Source organism: Anomalospiza imberbis, chromosome 7 (assembly GCF_031753505.1).
Source record: "Anomalospiza imberbis isolate Cuckoo-Finch-1a 21T00152 chromosome 7, ASM3175350v1, whole genome shotgun sequence".
Lineage (NCBI taxonomy): Eukaryota > Metazoa > Chordata > Aves > Passeriformes > Viduidae > Anomalospiza > Anomalospiza imberbis.
In genome coordinates, this window is record NC_089687.1 from 16,366,551 (window position 1) to 16,382,336 (window position 15,786).

The following is a 15,786-nucleotide window of genomic DNA, read 5'->3' on the forward strand; positions in this document are numbered from 1 at the left end:
AGTAGTTCTGCCTTTAGCTTTTACACCATGAATGATTTCAGGATGCTTGGAGTCATCTTTCTGCAGATGGTAAGTATAAGGCAAGCACAGGAGACAGGATGAATGAAAGTCCAGGCAAGGAACACAGACAGGTTGAAGAAAGTGCATTAACACTGTTCTAAATTCTTTAAGGTGGAAACTGTAAACACTGAGGAGGTGGCTATTCCCCTGCAAGAAGAAGAGAGACGTCAGATGGAGGAGATCTTAAGACTGGAGAAGGAGATTGAAAAGTTGCAGCAACAGAAAGAGGATCACATGTCTGTCATCTCTGAAGACACCAGGAATGAAATCTATCGGCAGCGAGAAGAAGAGATACAGAGGTTGGAAAAAGAGGCATCAAGGGTTGCCCAGGAATTCTTGGAGCTTCTGGATTTTGGCAATCTGGATGAAAGTGTGCAGAACTTAGAGCGCTCACTTTCTAGTGAGGGGACACTCAACATTGACTGCAGCCTGGTGGCACCACTGGCTGAAGAAGAAGTGGATGAGGGTTTTCATGCTGATGATGAAGGACGCCCAACTTCCAGTTTGGTGGTCTCAAATCAGCATGGCACAAAAACCAGTGGTAACTACTCAAAGGAAGTTGCAAACACAAGCCTTTTGCTTCTCCGGAGGGAAGTGGGAGAAGTTGCCCCTGCTCCAGGACTGCCTGTAGAAAGAACCACTAGCCCAAAGGAGCAGAGAACCCTGTCTGACCCAGCAGAAAGCGTTTACAGCACTGTCTCTGATACACAGAGGAGTAACAGTGGAGAGGCAGGAGAGCCCATTTACACCTCCCCCCCTGATGTGGAGTCTGACTACGACCATGAGGAGTTTGATGGCTATGGAGATGCAGGTAACGCCTCAGCTGAGCCTCTGAATGATGAGGAGGGTCTGAGACACTCCCATGGTACCAGCCTGGACTCCAACCGTGGCAGCCTGGACTCGGTGAGAATCTCTCTCTTCATCTTTCTGTGACTTTGTTGATGTTTATAATATCTTTGTCTTCTTACTGTTTGCCTGATCATTCTGGGTAGTTATTGATATGTAACTCTCTCTTATATCAATAATCAGCTTGAAAAAAAGGGAAGAGTCATAGATAGGCTGAAGGCCAGAATGCTTGTGATTGTCTGGTGTCTGCTGGCACACAAGCTAGTATATCTGTACCTATTTTAGATTGTTTCCATTGCCATATGTTAATGTAACACCCTTTAGGAGGAAGAAAAGCAATCAACTGGCATTTTGTAGGTGTATGTTCTACCTTAGAGAGATTTCACAGAAGGGGCCTAAGGTTCCAGTGTGCAATGACAAGAGGAAATGGGAAAGGCTGGGGTTTGACTTGTCTCCATCACTAAAACTTCTCTTGTTCTAGTCTGTTCACAGTCAAGGGTTTATTTTCAGCTGCTGTGTACAAGTTAAGCTATTCTAAAGCTGGAAGAAATTACTGTGCTTGATTGGATTGGGTCCCAATGCACACAGCCAGGATCACTGAACCTTTTCATTCCTGCTGCAGGGACAACGTCAGGCTGGTAAAGCTGGGCTATTGGCCTTGCACTTCAGCACCTCAGCTGGGATCCCACACTGGGTCTGGACTTGCTGAGTGCTCTCAGGCCAGCTGCTTAATAATGTTGTGATAAATGCCCTTACAGGACAGGATGTCAAAGCCCACATAAGATTGTGAGGAGTTCAGGTGTGAAGCCAATGACAGCCACAAAAATACTTCTAATAAATGATATCCCTGAGAAAAGACACTTGAACTACAAAATACTTTTTTTTTTAGAAACTCGATTTACTTCCTTCAGTATGTTTTTTCAATGACAGATTGTGACCTTTCTTTAAAAAGCTGCATGGTTGTCTTGTTTGCATTTCCCTGATGTCAGCTGCCAGCTATTTAAATTTTTTATGTGATCTGCTTGAGTAAAGGTACCTTCTCTGTGGGCAGGTACTCACAGATCACTGTCAGGTAATCTTCAAATGATGAATCATTCTGTCACAGCTTAGGCTGGTTTCTACCATTCTCCTTAAAATGCAAATAGAAGTGGAGGGTTTTATTGGGCTAATCAGTGAGTAAGACTAATGAAAAAGCCAGTTGATACTTTGTCATAGTGTGAGCTACAGGAAGTGATAACCACAGCTGAGTCAAGATCCCATCAGTAGCTGGTGTTCCAAGACTACCTGGTTTTTGAAACTTAGTGCCAAGGGAGAGAATGGATTAGTGGACCAGGGATGAGACAAAAGAGGGTCACAGAGAGAAGACAGAAGAAAAAATCAAAAGAAGCGACATGCATTTGAGGAAGGAAAAGGTCTAAGGAACTGCCTTCATTACTATTAAATTAATAAAGCAAATCAAAGGAAATTGTATTTAAGGTAAAGGAAATTATTTTGTGTGTGAAATACTTTCTCATGGCTGAGGGCCTTTATCTGGTTGGAGAACAGAGATGAGTAAATTCAGTACTATTATTTCAGTAATTTGGATTGATATTTTTAGGGTTCAGTTATCCTGGGCTGTGCTTTTTTCCTGATCAACCCAATTATTTGTAAGTAATTTCCTTGCTGGGGTTAAATCTTTGTTCCATCTTGTCTGGTATTGTGGCCTTTCTGCCAGAAAATTCAGAAAACTTCTCCAAAAAGAAAAATTCTCTCTTAATCCCATCAAATTAGATTTTGCAAAGTGGGCTGTGCATTAAAAACAGGAAGTTCTGTTACTGCAGGGAACTGGAGCTTTCTAGCCATGTCCACTGCTCTCCTTTCAGGTATGAAAATTCCATGCTCTTGCTTTAGGCATTAATGGATAAGCTGTCAAGCCTCTACTTTTACTGTAGTGCTTTTTTTGCAAAGGGACTAGGTGTAGTTTTGCACCTTCTGATCGTGTGACTTCTTTAACCCTGTTAACTACTCCAGTCCTCCTGCGACCAGGAGAGCCCAAGTAGCCTATATCTCTTCTTTTTTCTTTAGTTTCTGGAGAGTGAGGAAGAAGTGGATGTTTACATTGATACAGATGAGGAGTTTTGTAATGGACGAATCACTATCTTCAATGGTTCAGGTCCACCCTATTTTCACAGTTACCTCTACATGAAAGGTAAGTGGATTTTGCCAAAACTGTGGCTGGATGGGATCCAGGAAACCTGCTTTCATCTTCTGTTTGTCCAGAATCATCATCTTTACTTGATTTTAGTTCTCAGTTTATTCTCCTTTTTTTTTCCTTCTTCTTTTATTTAAAACAACAAATAAAGTGATGGCTGGATGTCACATATTTTTGCCACTGAGACTTAATTGTTCCTACTTGGTATGGCCTTAAATGATTCATTCTCAGCTATGAAACTGAAGTCAGAACAAAAATACTTGAGTAGTGCATGTATTTCTATATTTTGCTTTTGTTTCACTAGTTTTGTTCTGTTTTTTCTATGTTTGGTTTCTCTCCTCCAGTTCCTTTTTTTGATATAGGAACTGAGGTGGCAACTATTCTTGCCCCAGGAGCAGGATCAGAATGGAAGCAAGGCCCCTGTTGCGTGTCTGCTGAAATGTTGCTCCCCCGCTTTTGCAGGAGGTCTCATGAACCCATGGCGGCGGCGCTGGTGTGTCCTGAAGAACGAGGCCTTCATGTGGTTCCGCACCAAGCAGGAGGCCCTGAAGTCAGGCTGGCTCTACAAAAAAGGCGGGGGAATGTCAACCCTTTCACGCCGCAACTGGAAACGCCGCTGGTTTGTGCTTCGAGAATCCAAGCTGATGTACTTCGAGAATGATAGCGAGGAAAAGCTGAAGGGGACTATTGATATCAGAAGGGCAAAGTGAGTGCAAAAAGAAATCCCTTTGATCCCCTAGTATTCACTCTCTAAATCAGTAACGAAGGGTCCAGTGCTGCTGTTCATTGGCATGTGTATCTCCCATGGTGCTTGGAGAAGTAGAAACAAAGGAAGAAAAAGACAATTACAGCATCTAGTTTTACTCTGGAGGGAGTCTGCAATTACTTGATAGTTCTTTTCCCAGTCTTGCCTTTCATAATCCAGCAGAAGCTCTTTCCAAGCCATGGATGGAGCCAGACCAGGAGAGGCTAATTAAGTACATACCCCATGCGTTCTCTCCTACCCAGACTCCATCTGTTTTCTGGCTTTTCCAGGCATTTCACAGAGGTATTATGAAGCTCACAGCGGGATTTGAATTTGGCAGCATGTACTGTGCCTTTTCCTGAGTCCTGAATGCTCTTTCTGCTGCCATAGTCAATTCCTCAGCTCCCGCTGTAAGAAAGGATAGAGTGGTCACCTTTTAGCATTATGCAGACCTGTAAAGTGCCAAAAAGAATGGCACACCTGACTTTGTAAACAGATCTCTATATCATCCTCCCTGTTACCTCTTCTTCCATTTAGTCTGCTGGTGTCTTGAAAATCCATATAATGCCTTAAGCTTTGGTTTTTAACCGTACAGATCTTTTTAAGCATCTTGATGCGTATTGGCGGAATTTTGTATTTCTGTCAGAGTTACAAGCCATCTGAACAAGTGCTTTCCCTTCCGTGTGGTGAAGGGTATGATGTGAAAGAATCGACCAGATGGAATTCAGGCCTGTGAAAGGTTTTCAGCTTCGGCTCTTGTGCTTTCTTGTGTTCCAGAGAGATTGTGGATATTCATGAAAAGGAGAATGCCTTGGACATTGTGACAGAAGACCGAGTTTACCACATTGTTGCAGAGTCACCAGAAGATGCTAGGTACAGCAGGGAGTTTTGTTAGGTTTGTTCATTCAGTGCAGGCCTGACCCACCTACTCATGGGAGAGTTTGAGAAACAGAATCAATTCCCTTTTTCTGGAGAAAAGGGGGAATTTGTTCCAGAGTGTCATTTTGTACTTCCTGGGATGCATCACACCTACTTTGGGGACTGGATGTTACAGCTACCAAGGTTGTGGTTCAGTCTGGCAGTCACAGGACTGCCAGCTTCTCATGTGGCTGTGAGCATGTGGAATTCAAGGGTTACTTCAGCAGACACACAAACCTTAATATAAACTGGAACATCTAATAGCTGATTTATTTATTTAATGGAATCTTGAATCAAACAAAAAGTCTATTCATGTTGTCTGTAAATGATTGTGAGAGCAGCTGGGTTTTATCCAGGAGACAGAAAAAAGCTGCAGCTTATCAGAGTCTGTAGTGTCATCTGATAAAATCTTCCCAGTGCAAAGCAAACAAGTGACTCATGTCCTTCCTTCTTGGCATCCTGGCCAGACAGTGGGAATCAGTTGTTTAAGGGCAGGTTGGACAACCTGTCCTGGCTATGCAGAACCAAGTTAAGAGGTTACTGTCCCCAGCCACTCCGGTATTCCCACTTTAACCAAGGCTTTTGCTCTCTCAGCCCTGATGGTGTACCTGTTTCTCTGATCTACTGATTCTGTGAAGTTATTTAGGATTTATTATTATTTTGGTGTAGGAGAGAAAGGGGGAAGGTGTTTGGATACAATTTAACAGAAATAGACTGAAACAGAAGAACAGCCGCATGGACAAGAAACAGGCAAATGTAGGGAGCAGTGGTGGAACAAACAGTAACTTCTTAACCCAGAACTTCCACAACTGCAGTAGGCATGCCCTAAGATAACACTGCAGAATTGTTAGGATGAGTGTAAACCAAATGTGGCCTCTGTCTGTGCCCTGTCAGTCTCTCTTCTGAGGGAGAAGGCACCAGCACTTGCAGTGGCAAAGGGCAGATTAGCAGATGTCACAGAGTATCCAGTTTGAGAATCCTCCATGAAGTATGGATGTTTCCTGATCTCACTGGAAGCTGCAGATAAGAATCTGCTTTTTCTGCAACAGCAATTAGCCTCCAGATATGTCTGCAAGTGAAGCCCTTTCGCAGACAAAAAGCTTGACTCCAAATTCACTTACAAACAAACCCATGATTAATTGCCAGCCATATGACTTTCAAGTTTATTAGCAGATCAGAGAGAGACTAATCAAGAAGGCTCCCAGGCATCTCTAGGACTCTAGTCCAGGAAAATTCCCAACTGACCCTGTTTTTACAAGTGCTGTATGCTCTTCTCAGTCTGCTGACATGGACTCCCTGTAAAGCCACTGCCTACTTAAGAGTCGTTTGAATAACAAGTGGAAAACTGGATTTTGCAGGAGCAGCTGTCAGTGGGTTGAAGATCATGCACAGAATTTTCATGGATAAATAAGGAGGAAGGAAGACATTGGAATCTGGTATGATCAGCCCAAGAGATGTTTTGACATAGTATTCAGGAAATTGTGAATGAAGAAATTTTCCCACTGAAATCTTTCCAGGTTCCTTGATCATGTTCTCAAGCCAGTTTCACTACCGACAGTTTAACTCTGATTCTGTTTTGATTGGCAGTGGCTGGTTTAATGTTTTGAGCCGAGTACACAGCGCTACAGCACAGCAGCTGAGAGAAATGCAGGATGAGCAGGCCAATCCAAAGAATGCTGTGGTGAGTTACTGTGCAACCAGCCTCTGGGCATGCTTGGAGCCCTCTGTGTTTAACTATTTGTGCATGTTTTTCCAGCACATGCAGTGCTGTACTACTTAAGCGGTGTAAGAGACTTGCATGCTGGTAATTATAAAGAAACAGCAAAGCTGTTAGCAGAGAGGGTAAGCAGTGGGGAACAGGGTGCTTGTTGTGGGTTGCTCAGCTTGATCACAGATAGCTCTTTTCAGTTGGAGGAGAAGAGGGAGGCTGCCTCACACAGATAAAATGTCTTTGGATAGGACTAGTCTGGGTCACAGTTATTCCAGACAGAAGATAGCAGTTGGACAAAACGGTGTATTTATGTATTTTGCCAGTACAGAGATAATAGCTAAGGTTATTTCAGACCTTCATAATACCCTCTGGAAACTTGTAACTGTTTTTCCTCCAGTCCTGTGGAGCCCCTTGCAATCTTATGCTGTTTAGAGAGCAAGGATGACTCACTTGTGCCTTTCTCGTGTGTTCATTTCTACTCAAGCTATTGGAATTCAGATATCCTGTTCACAGAGGAGAACACCTGTAATCTAAAATGCAATCTGTGTCTTCTTCACTCTACAGGGAACCCTGGATGTTGGGCTTATTGACTCTGTCTGTGCCTCAGACAATCCTGATAGGTAGGTACAGCAATCTGACCATCTCTTAAATCAGAAACTGCCTACAATATTTTTGTGGGTAGGTCCACATTTCCTTTGGGGTTTGTATTTGTGTAAACTCATACATCTTTTTCTCCAAACAAACAAACATTGCTGAAATCTTTAGCTTGTTCCAACCAATGTCACTTCATAGGCATGAAGTCCATATATGTATTCTCTTCGAGTCAGAGTTTTTCCTTCAGCTCCTAAAAGTGAAAACAGCATAATCTCAATGCCAGAAAATTATAGTTTTATCTACTACTAGCACTGAACAAATATGTCCAGCAAAAGCAGCACTTGCATTTTTTCAACAGAGTAATTTTGAGTTAATCTTGTAAATTTAGGGGAAAGAAGCAAAATTGTGGAAGAATAATGGAGGAATTTAGAGATCTGTGTTCTTGATATCTTTGCAATGCAATGGAGCACAGACCTTTAGTTAGTTTCAGAGAAGAGATGATGGGACATTTCATATCACTTTATGTTAACATTTAATTATTTCCCACATATTAACAGGTTCAGCCAGGGCAAAGATACTCACCACACTGCTGAAGTAAAATGTTAGCTATTAAGTTACATCTGTGGTCTGGGGACAGAGCTCTGGGCTCTCACACAGATTGCTAGGACTTTGTTTTTAGTAGCTTAGAAAATGCATTTCAGAAGTGAACTAAGATTTCATAGATGAAAACATTTTAGGCAGTTCTCAGCCTGTACTCCTCATAATTAATCTGTGAACCCATGAAAACTAGAAACAAATAGTAAGCTCACCAGTCAAAATTTGTTTATGTATGTGCTGAGGTACACTTTTCTGGAATACTGGTGTTTGAAACAATGTTAAACAAATTCTGAGTAGAATGCTTATTCTCAACCCACATTTTTATGCAGCTTATTTTTATATTCCATAGGTTTATGCATTTTTCTTAGAGAGCTTGATTGCATCTTTTGCTTCATACTTGCATTCTACTTTTCTCATAGAAATCTGGTTTTGCTTTCAAAGGTTTATGAATCTATCCCTCTTGGAACTGGTCATACTTCTATTTTTCTGTTTTCCTGTAAAGCATCAATTCTGTACAGAATTGTGAATATTCTTTTGGTAAGATACAGTTGCAAGAGAAGGAGAAAGTCATCCAGGAGCAACACAGTGTTTCTCCTCTGTTTTGTCAGGATCAGCTCATCTTTTATAAAACCAGTCTCAAACATGTTTTAGCTGATCCTACTGAGACCAGTGTTTGCTATTGCATCAGTGGTTTTAATAAGTACGAGGAGAATGGCTGTCCCAGCTCAGCCCAGTGCTACAAGCACTGGTTCACTCCAATCAGTCAAAGTCCTTTGCTAATGAGCCAAGGACATTTTACAGCTGCCTATTAGATAGTTAATATTTTCTAGTATTTGGAAGTAGCTTTTGAAAGATATTTATTTTCATTGAGCTGGTCTCTGCATTCATCAGTTGACAGAGCAACTGAAGAAGAGTTGATCTTAAATATTTTTGCACTCTGTAGTTTGTATTCAGAAAGTCTTTCTGTTTATGTGAAGGTAAAAAACATTACTTTGGGTGTGCTGTGTGTTATTTGCATGCTTATGACTAATTTTAATGCTTTTGTTTTCTGGCAGACCGAATTCTTTTGTGATCATCACAGCCAATCGTGTGATTCACTGCAACAGCGACACTCCTGAGGAAATGCATCACTGGATCTCCCTGCTGCAGAAACCCAAAGGCGAATCCAAGGTGGATGGTCAGGAGTTCCTTGTGAGAGGTGAAAGGAAATACATGCAATTACATGTGAAACTCATCTTCTGCTTACAATCTGACAGGGAAATTTGATTGTTGCTAATTCAGTCTAGGGTTTAGCTGCTCCCCAAAGACTCTCATTCTCTGCCCCCCCCCACCACCTCCCTGCCTGCTGTTTGCCATGTCATGTGTGTGCTAGCCCTGGATTTTATCTAATTCCCTGCCAGGTGGAAAAAAAAGTGCTTCATATGTTTCATTTTCTGATGATAGTTCTAGCCTATTTAAACATGTCTGGCAAATGCCACCAGGGAATAGGAAGGAGCATGGCTGCTGATGAGGAGCAGCTGGCTGAGATGGACTATAACATGACACTGTGGCTTTTGTTGGCAACTCAGTTCCTTCTGACACCTGTCATGTAGAGAGGGAGGAAGGGAGAGAGATCTTTGTGGGATTGCTGCTGTCCTCAGCTAAACTAACTAACCTGGTTATGGTAGACATAGTGAGGTGAGAAAAATTCTCTGAGGTTGAGCAAAAGGTTTAAATTACATCTTTAGTCAGAGCTTAGTTGAAGATGGCGAAGCATGAATAGGGATCACATATATATTGCAAAATACTCACCCATTTGTTTTAAATATTTTAAATTTTAAATGAAGACACTCCTGATCCAGTCTGTGGAAAGCAAGTGCATGAGCAAATTGCCTTGTATCTTCCAGAAATGTCTATGAAGAAATAAAGGTCATGGAGTGGTCATGGAAAGGCAGAAGAAAAGGGTCACCAAAATGTGGCAAAAGCCTTCCACTGTTAAAAATTTCAAGGAGATTGAATGATACAAAGTAGACTATAAGACAACAGTTTGAGTACCTTAACTTCAAAATGCTTAATTGCAAGGCAACAGTTCCTTTTACCTAGTATCCTTCATTAGTCAAAGAGAAAAAGGAATGATCCTTTGCAGAGTGTGCTCTGCTCTTCCTAATAAGATGTCTCTGTAACAGCAGAATAGACACAAAGGCCTATATTCAGGAAGATCTATATATTTTCTTTTTTTCTGAGCCTCTTGGTTCAGTCCCACCTTTTCTGAACATTTTGCCTTGTGGGTGGACATCGCTTTTTATACGTCTGAGTAGAAAATTATCTTTTTGACAGCTTTAGCAATGCAGGCTGTAATTTTTTTCTGTTGAAGTATTGAATTTTCTTAATCTTTTTTTTGTCCTTTATTTTGCAAAATATCTAAAATGACAGTGAAATTATTTGTCCTGACCACGGGAGCAAGAGATGCACGTAATGACATGTTTGTGTTTCCGTGCTAGGCTGGCTTCATAAGGAGGTTCAGAGCAGCAACAAGATGTCCTCTCTGAAGATGAAGAAGCGCTGGTTTGTTCTGACAAACACTGCCCTCGACTACTACAAGTCGTCCGAGCGCACGGCTGCCAAGCTCGGGACGCTCGTGCTCAACAGCCTCTGCTCCGTGGTGCAGCCCGACGAGAGGGTCTTCAAAGACACAGGTGAGAGGGAGACGGTGGTAAAGAGCAGACTCCAGGCGTGCAGCTCCTGAAGACGGGATGGTGCAGGACTGTAGTGGTGTGGCATGTTGAGAAGGCAGTCTTGATGTCTTCTGAGGATTTGTGTCTGGCTGCAAACATCTCTGCCCGTGGAAACTGTAAGAGATTTGCAAAGTGTGCAAGTGACTGTAAGTGCCTCACACCTGACACAGGTGCAGAGTGCTGATGTTTCTCACTGAGTGGAGCCACTGCTTATCTCAGTGTTCCCCAGGCAAGGTAACAGGTGCGAGTTCCTGTAGTTGACACTAATTATTAGTACATCTCCAGAACCGTCACTTTGTAGCATGACCTGCATTTGTCTCTGAGGTCAGTTAACTTCTTAAATAGCAGCCATCCCATACACTGCAGGGGAAGTACAGTGCATGTGTTATGGTACCACTCAACTGGATAGAAACAAAAGATAGCAAAGGCCTGTGTTTGCTTTCTGTGCAACATGACAGAATTGGAAGGGCAGGATCTGGCACGATCCTCCATTGCATGCCTTAGGAGTTGGAAGAGAACCCAGGTTATGGGATAAAGGGTGAATCCCCCTTACAAAGATTGTGAACCTTAGAAAAAGACTTGGAAAACTGGACATTTGAATACTGGAGTTGTTTGGGATACCTTTTAAAAGGGCTAGAAGCTGGAGGTATTTAGAAAAGTGTGATGAGATGAAATTTATTCTGCTCATTCACAAGAAAGCGTCAACATTTTTGGTATCAACAGATGTCATGGGCTGCCTTTAGCAGATAGAATTGCCATCGCTTTGACACGTTCTCTCAGGTCGTCAAACATATTTTTAAAAATTCTGAGAGTTGATTTGGCAATCTGACTAGGCACTGTGTGTAGAGTGGTCATTTTTCAAGTGATTAACAGGATAGTGTAGTCTAAATGCTGTCTGTGACAGTGAGCTGCCTGGTTGGCAGGCAAGTAGTCAGGTTACCCTGCAAGATACTTGCATCTTGGAAAGCTGTCTTTGTACCAAAATCTGAACTGGGACTTCCCTGTTGATAAATCTGTTTTGGGAATGGGGATGTTAACGTCTGCCTAGTGGATTTTAACCAGACACACTGTATACTGTTATGATAGCAGCAGGGGTTTTTCATCAGCCACAAGCTACAGGCAAAAAGAGAATCAATGAGCTCTTAATAACCAAGTCCAACCATTAGCCTAACATTGTCAAGTCCACCACCAAGCCATGTCCCTAAGTGCCACATCTACACATTTTTTTAAATGCCTGCAGGGGGGGTGATTCATCCACTTCCCTGGACAGTCTGTTGGCAGTCCTTTCCTCCTGTCCTATTGCTTGTTACTTGGGAGAAGGGACAGACCTCCACCTGGTTACATCCTCCTTTCAGGTAGTTGTAGATAGTAATAAGTCCCCCTTAAGCCTTATTTTCTCCAAGCTAAACACCCCCAGCTCCCTCAGCCACAAGTCCTCACAGATTAGAGCTGTCCTGACAGGACTTGTGCTCCAGACCCTTGCCCAGTTCCATTGATCCTTATTTGACACCCAAGATGATCTGCTCCATAGCCTTCCCTGATATCAAGGCTGAACTGATGGACCTGTAGTTCCCCAGATTCTCCTTCTGGCCCTTCTTGTAGCTGGATGTCACATTTGCTAACCCCTAATCAGCTACATAATATGGAAGCCAGTTTCTCCTTCCAACTTTGTTTCCACCTTTGTTTCTGCACAGGCTACTGGAACATCATAGTCCACGGGCGGAAGCACTCCTACAGACTGTACACAAAGCTGCTGAATGAAGCCATGCGCTGGGCCTCTGCCATTCAGGGTGTCATTGACAGCAAAGTTCCCATAGAAACGCCTACACAGCAGCTCATTCGTGACATCAGGGTAGGTGGCATCCTGCGAATTCCCACATGAGCTGGGAGCAGCCAGACCACCACTGGCCTAACACAGTCATTGCTGAGAATGTGGCAAAAAACAGGGTTACTGTCTTAGGGGGAAAATGAAAAAGGGTAAAAAGATAAAAATCACACAATTGTGCAACAAAAAAAATCAAATATTACATAAATTTTATTTTGCTAGCTGATGTGCATAAGTCTAGATTACGAATCTGTGCAATTAAAAATTGCATGCAGGATTACACCATCAAGTATTTGCAAATCTCTGCTCCATCCTTTCTGCTCCTAAGCATCCTTCAGACACAAATACAAAAAATTCCATTCCTATCAGCCATCTGACTTTGATGTACCCTGAAGTTCTCTTCATACCTTAGGCTTGCATGGTTAAATATCAGAGTAAAGGGTGGAAAGATAATATCCTTCAAAGTAGCAGAAATTTTACTACAGGAGTAATTTTTGAGAATAAACTTGCCAGAAACTTTGGCGTATAAACCTAGAATCATTTAAGAGGACACACCAAACCAAATTTCAGAAGAAATGTGTTTGTGATGAGCTCTAATCTAGATGCAATTAGATGGTTTGTATTTAGGAAGAAAGAGCTGTGAGTGATTATAAAAAAACCGTGGAAAACTTCAGCTCATGGTTTAAGGACAAATGGAACATAATGTATTATTAGGAAGAAGTCTAGGACAAAATGCAGAAGAATGTGATCCAGTATGTATGGTAGTGACAAGCCCAGATTTTGAACACCATGGAGCATTTTGGTTGTTCGTTCTATAAACACGTATAGCACAACCAGACAAGTTGAGAGCAGGCTCGTTATTACACACTGAAAATGGTTGATCTGTGATCAGAAAGCCCATCAACCATGTCCTGTTGAAAGCTTGAAGGACATAGACGAGAGGGATCATGCCACATATATTATGCAAGCCACGCTTGAAGGCAAGATTCTGTGCTTAGTGACCTGTGGGATGATGTAGCATGGCTATTCTTACATTTAATTTTCAGAAATAACGTACAGGGTAATTTTTAGATACAGATTATGCTTTGATCACTTAGTCCCCCTAGGCACCTCCAGAAATTTAGAAAAGGTGGTTGAGCTTGAACCTAAATGTGTAAGGACATCCTGCAAGACTGTGTCTGTGTGAGGATAATGATTTTTTGCTTTCTCTTCCAGGAAAACAGCACAAACTTTGAAGTAGTGGAACAGACGTATAGGAGGAACCCAATCTTGCGATACACCCAGCACCCCTTGCATTCCCCACTGCTCCCATTACCGTATGGAGATGTCAGTGTTAACTGTAAGTATTTTCCCCAAGTGGCAGAATCCACTCTCATTTTGAGGGTCACTGAGGATCCTGAGCACCACAACATGGGTCTGTAAGCTCTCTCTGTGCAGGTGAAGTCTGTTTGGGACAGTGTGGCCCACAGGGTTCAGGGAGGGAGCAGTCCCTTTCTTTTCCTTTCTTCTCTGGTCTGTGTTCCATTTTCACTGCCTCTTATGGGAACATTGCATCTTAGAGTTAAAGGGGGCAGATAGTTTCATCATCCATCCAGGGGACATACAGCCTCTCATCCTTTAGCCACAACTGGGTTGCGAGTGGCTCCAGTGGAAAGACTACAACAGGATTACATCATGCAGCTGGCAGTGGGGTAGTATTTCTACAGAAGCTGCTGTAAAACGAGACTAAATGAACCCTTTTTCAAAAGTGTCAGAAACAAGAAAGAGCTAGGGTAATGGGCCACCAGAAACCAAAGTGATTTGTTGATGATTACAGACTGTTTGCCATACTAAAACTGAAAGGTGCTGAAGAACTATAGAAGAATGTTTCATGTGGAGTGACTGAGCCACAGAATCTTTTAAGAAATTAATTTCAATCAAAGTAATGTATGTGGGAAAAACAGTCTGCCACACAGGTAGTGATCTAGCTGTGCTTAGGAAAGTGAAAATCAATTTACATAGCTTTATGAAAATGTCAACTCTAGTGAATACAGAAATAAAACAGCTAATGTAAGGTTTTGAAAGCTTAGAAAAGGAAAAATAAAATCTTTGTGCAGCTGTATATGAATCGCGCACCTGTATCTTGAGTACAGGATACAGTTTTGCCTTCTGCATCTCATCAAAGATATAGGAGATGTAAAAACCTACCCAAAGATGATCAAAGGTACAAAAGAACTCGCCTACAATTAAGTGACTAAATAGAGAGCAGGATTCTTCAGCCTCAAAATGAAGTTTTTAGGGCCAGAATACTGTCATGGAGAAAGTGAAAGGATATTAGGTCTGTCACAATACAAGGATCCAATTGCATGTCAGATTAAAGGCACAGAAAAAATGAATTCTGAAATACAGGAAAAATACAGAACAAACACACTGTGGAACTTACTTTTTAGAGCCGTGTCTTTGTATTGTACAGTTAATACATGGCCACTGGGGAAGCAGTGACTGTATAGGAGATTCAGAAGGACCTAAAGCCCCAGAGATATGCAAAGGAGAATGCAAGCCTGGATCTGAATGGTATCACACGTGTCTGAGCAGTTCAAAAAGCAGACATTTAGGTGGTGAAAAAGCTCAAGTTTTGATCTAGGCATTTTAAATCTAAACAATAGGTATAAGATGTATTTGTGGTAGAGCAATTTGCTTAAGTTCTGTGTTGGCCCTGGGGTCAAAGCTAATACAGGTACAGCACAGAATTTTGGAATTACACAAGCCAGGCCACATTCCATTACTTTGGTTGCAGACACTGAAGCCTGAACTAGATATCAGTGTTCATTTCCCTTAAAAATATTACTCCGCTTTTCTGTGCAGTGTATCCAGAAATGGATTGTGAGTGGTGACAAATGAGATGTTGGCAAATACAAATTAAAACTGCATTTGAACATTTGGAGAGGAAGCACTAATGAACTTTAAATATAAATTGAAGTTCAGGATATTATGCGCTGACGCTCAGGTTGCCATTCTTCATGACAGAGGAGTACAGTTGACTGTAGTACTGCTGGGCCAGTAGAAAATGAGGGAGATGCTCACCTCTTGTCTTCTTTGTGATTGTTCCCCAGTGCAACAAGAGAAGGGTTACAGCAGCTTACAGGATGAAGCAGTGAAGATCTTTAACTCCCTTCAGGAAATCGAGACAGTGTCTGACCCCATACCCATTATCCAGGGCATCCTGCAGACCTGCCATGATTTAAAGCCCCTCCGTGATGAAGTGTACTGTCAGCTCATCAAGCAAACCAACCACATGCCACATCCCAACAGTACTGGGAACCTGCACCACTGGCAGCTGATGACCTGTATGAGCTGCACTTTCCTGCCCAGCAGGGGGATCCTGCGCTACCTCAAGTTCCACCTCCGAAGGTAAAAGTCTCTTTTGTTTGCAGCTTGTTTCCTTTTGCTCTGCTGATCTTCCACTGCCTGTTGTAGTTACCTGTCTCACCCTTTTGCTGTGCAGACATTTTCCTGTGGTGTTATGGCCTCCTACCTTTGCCCAGTTCTTACCACCAGCTTTTCTGTGTATTCAGACTCCCCCCCCTTTGCCACCCATCTGTTGTG

The 15,786-nt window shown here is 42.3% G+C and overlaps 1 protein-coding gene across 6 annotated transcripts in view; it reads left to right on the forward strand.

Moving 5' to 3' along the window:
- Nucleotides 1–15,786, forward strand: part of LOC137477054 (unconventional myosin-X-like) — an 89,156-nt gene that overhangs the window by 65,453 nt on the left and 7,917 nt on the right. For all 6 annotated transcript variants that reach the window (XM_068195638.1, XM_068195637.1, XM_068195636.1 and 3 more), the window contains 11 exons: nucleotides 172–963; nucleotides 2,971–3,094; nucleotides 3,560–3,803; nucleotides 4,620–4,715; nucleotides 6,348–6,441; nucleotides 7,036–7,091; nucleotides 8,718–8,860; nucleotides 10,143–10,337; nucleotides 12,071–12,228; nucleotides 13,417–13,540; nucleotides 15,294–15,591. In XM_068195638.1, coding sequence (XP_068051739.1) covers nucleotides 172–963; nucleotides 2,971–3,094; nucleotides 3,560–3,803; nucleotides 4,620–4,715; nucleotides 6,348–6,441; nucleotides 7,036–7,091; nucleotides 8,718–8,860; nucleotides 10,143–10,337; nucleotides 12,071–12,228; nucleotides 13,417–13,540; nucleotides 15,294–15,591 — 2,324 coding nt within the window. The remainder of the gene's footprint in view (nucleotides 1–171; nucleotides 964–2,970; nucleotides 3,095–3,559; nucleotides 3,804–4,619; nucleotides 4,716–6,347; nucleotides 6,442–7,035; nucleotides 7,092–8,717; nucleotides 8,861–10,142; nucleotides 10,338–12,070; nucleotides 12,229–13,416; nucleotides 13,541–15,293; nucleotides 15,592–15,786) is intronic.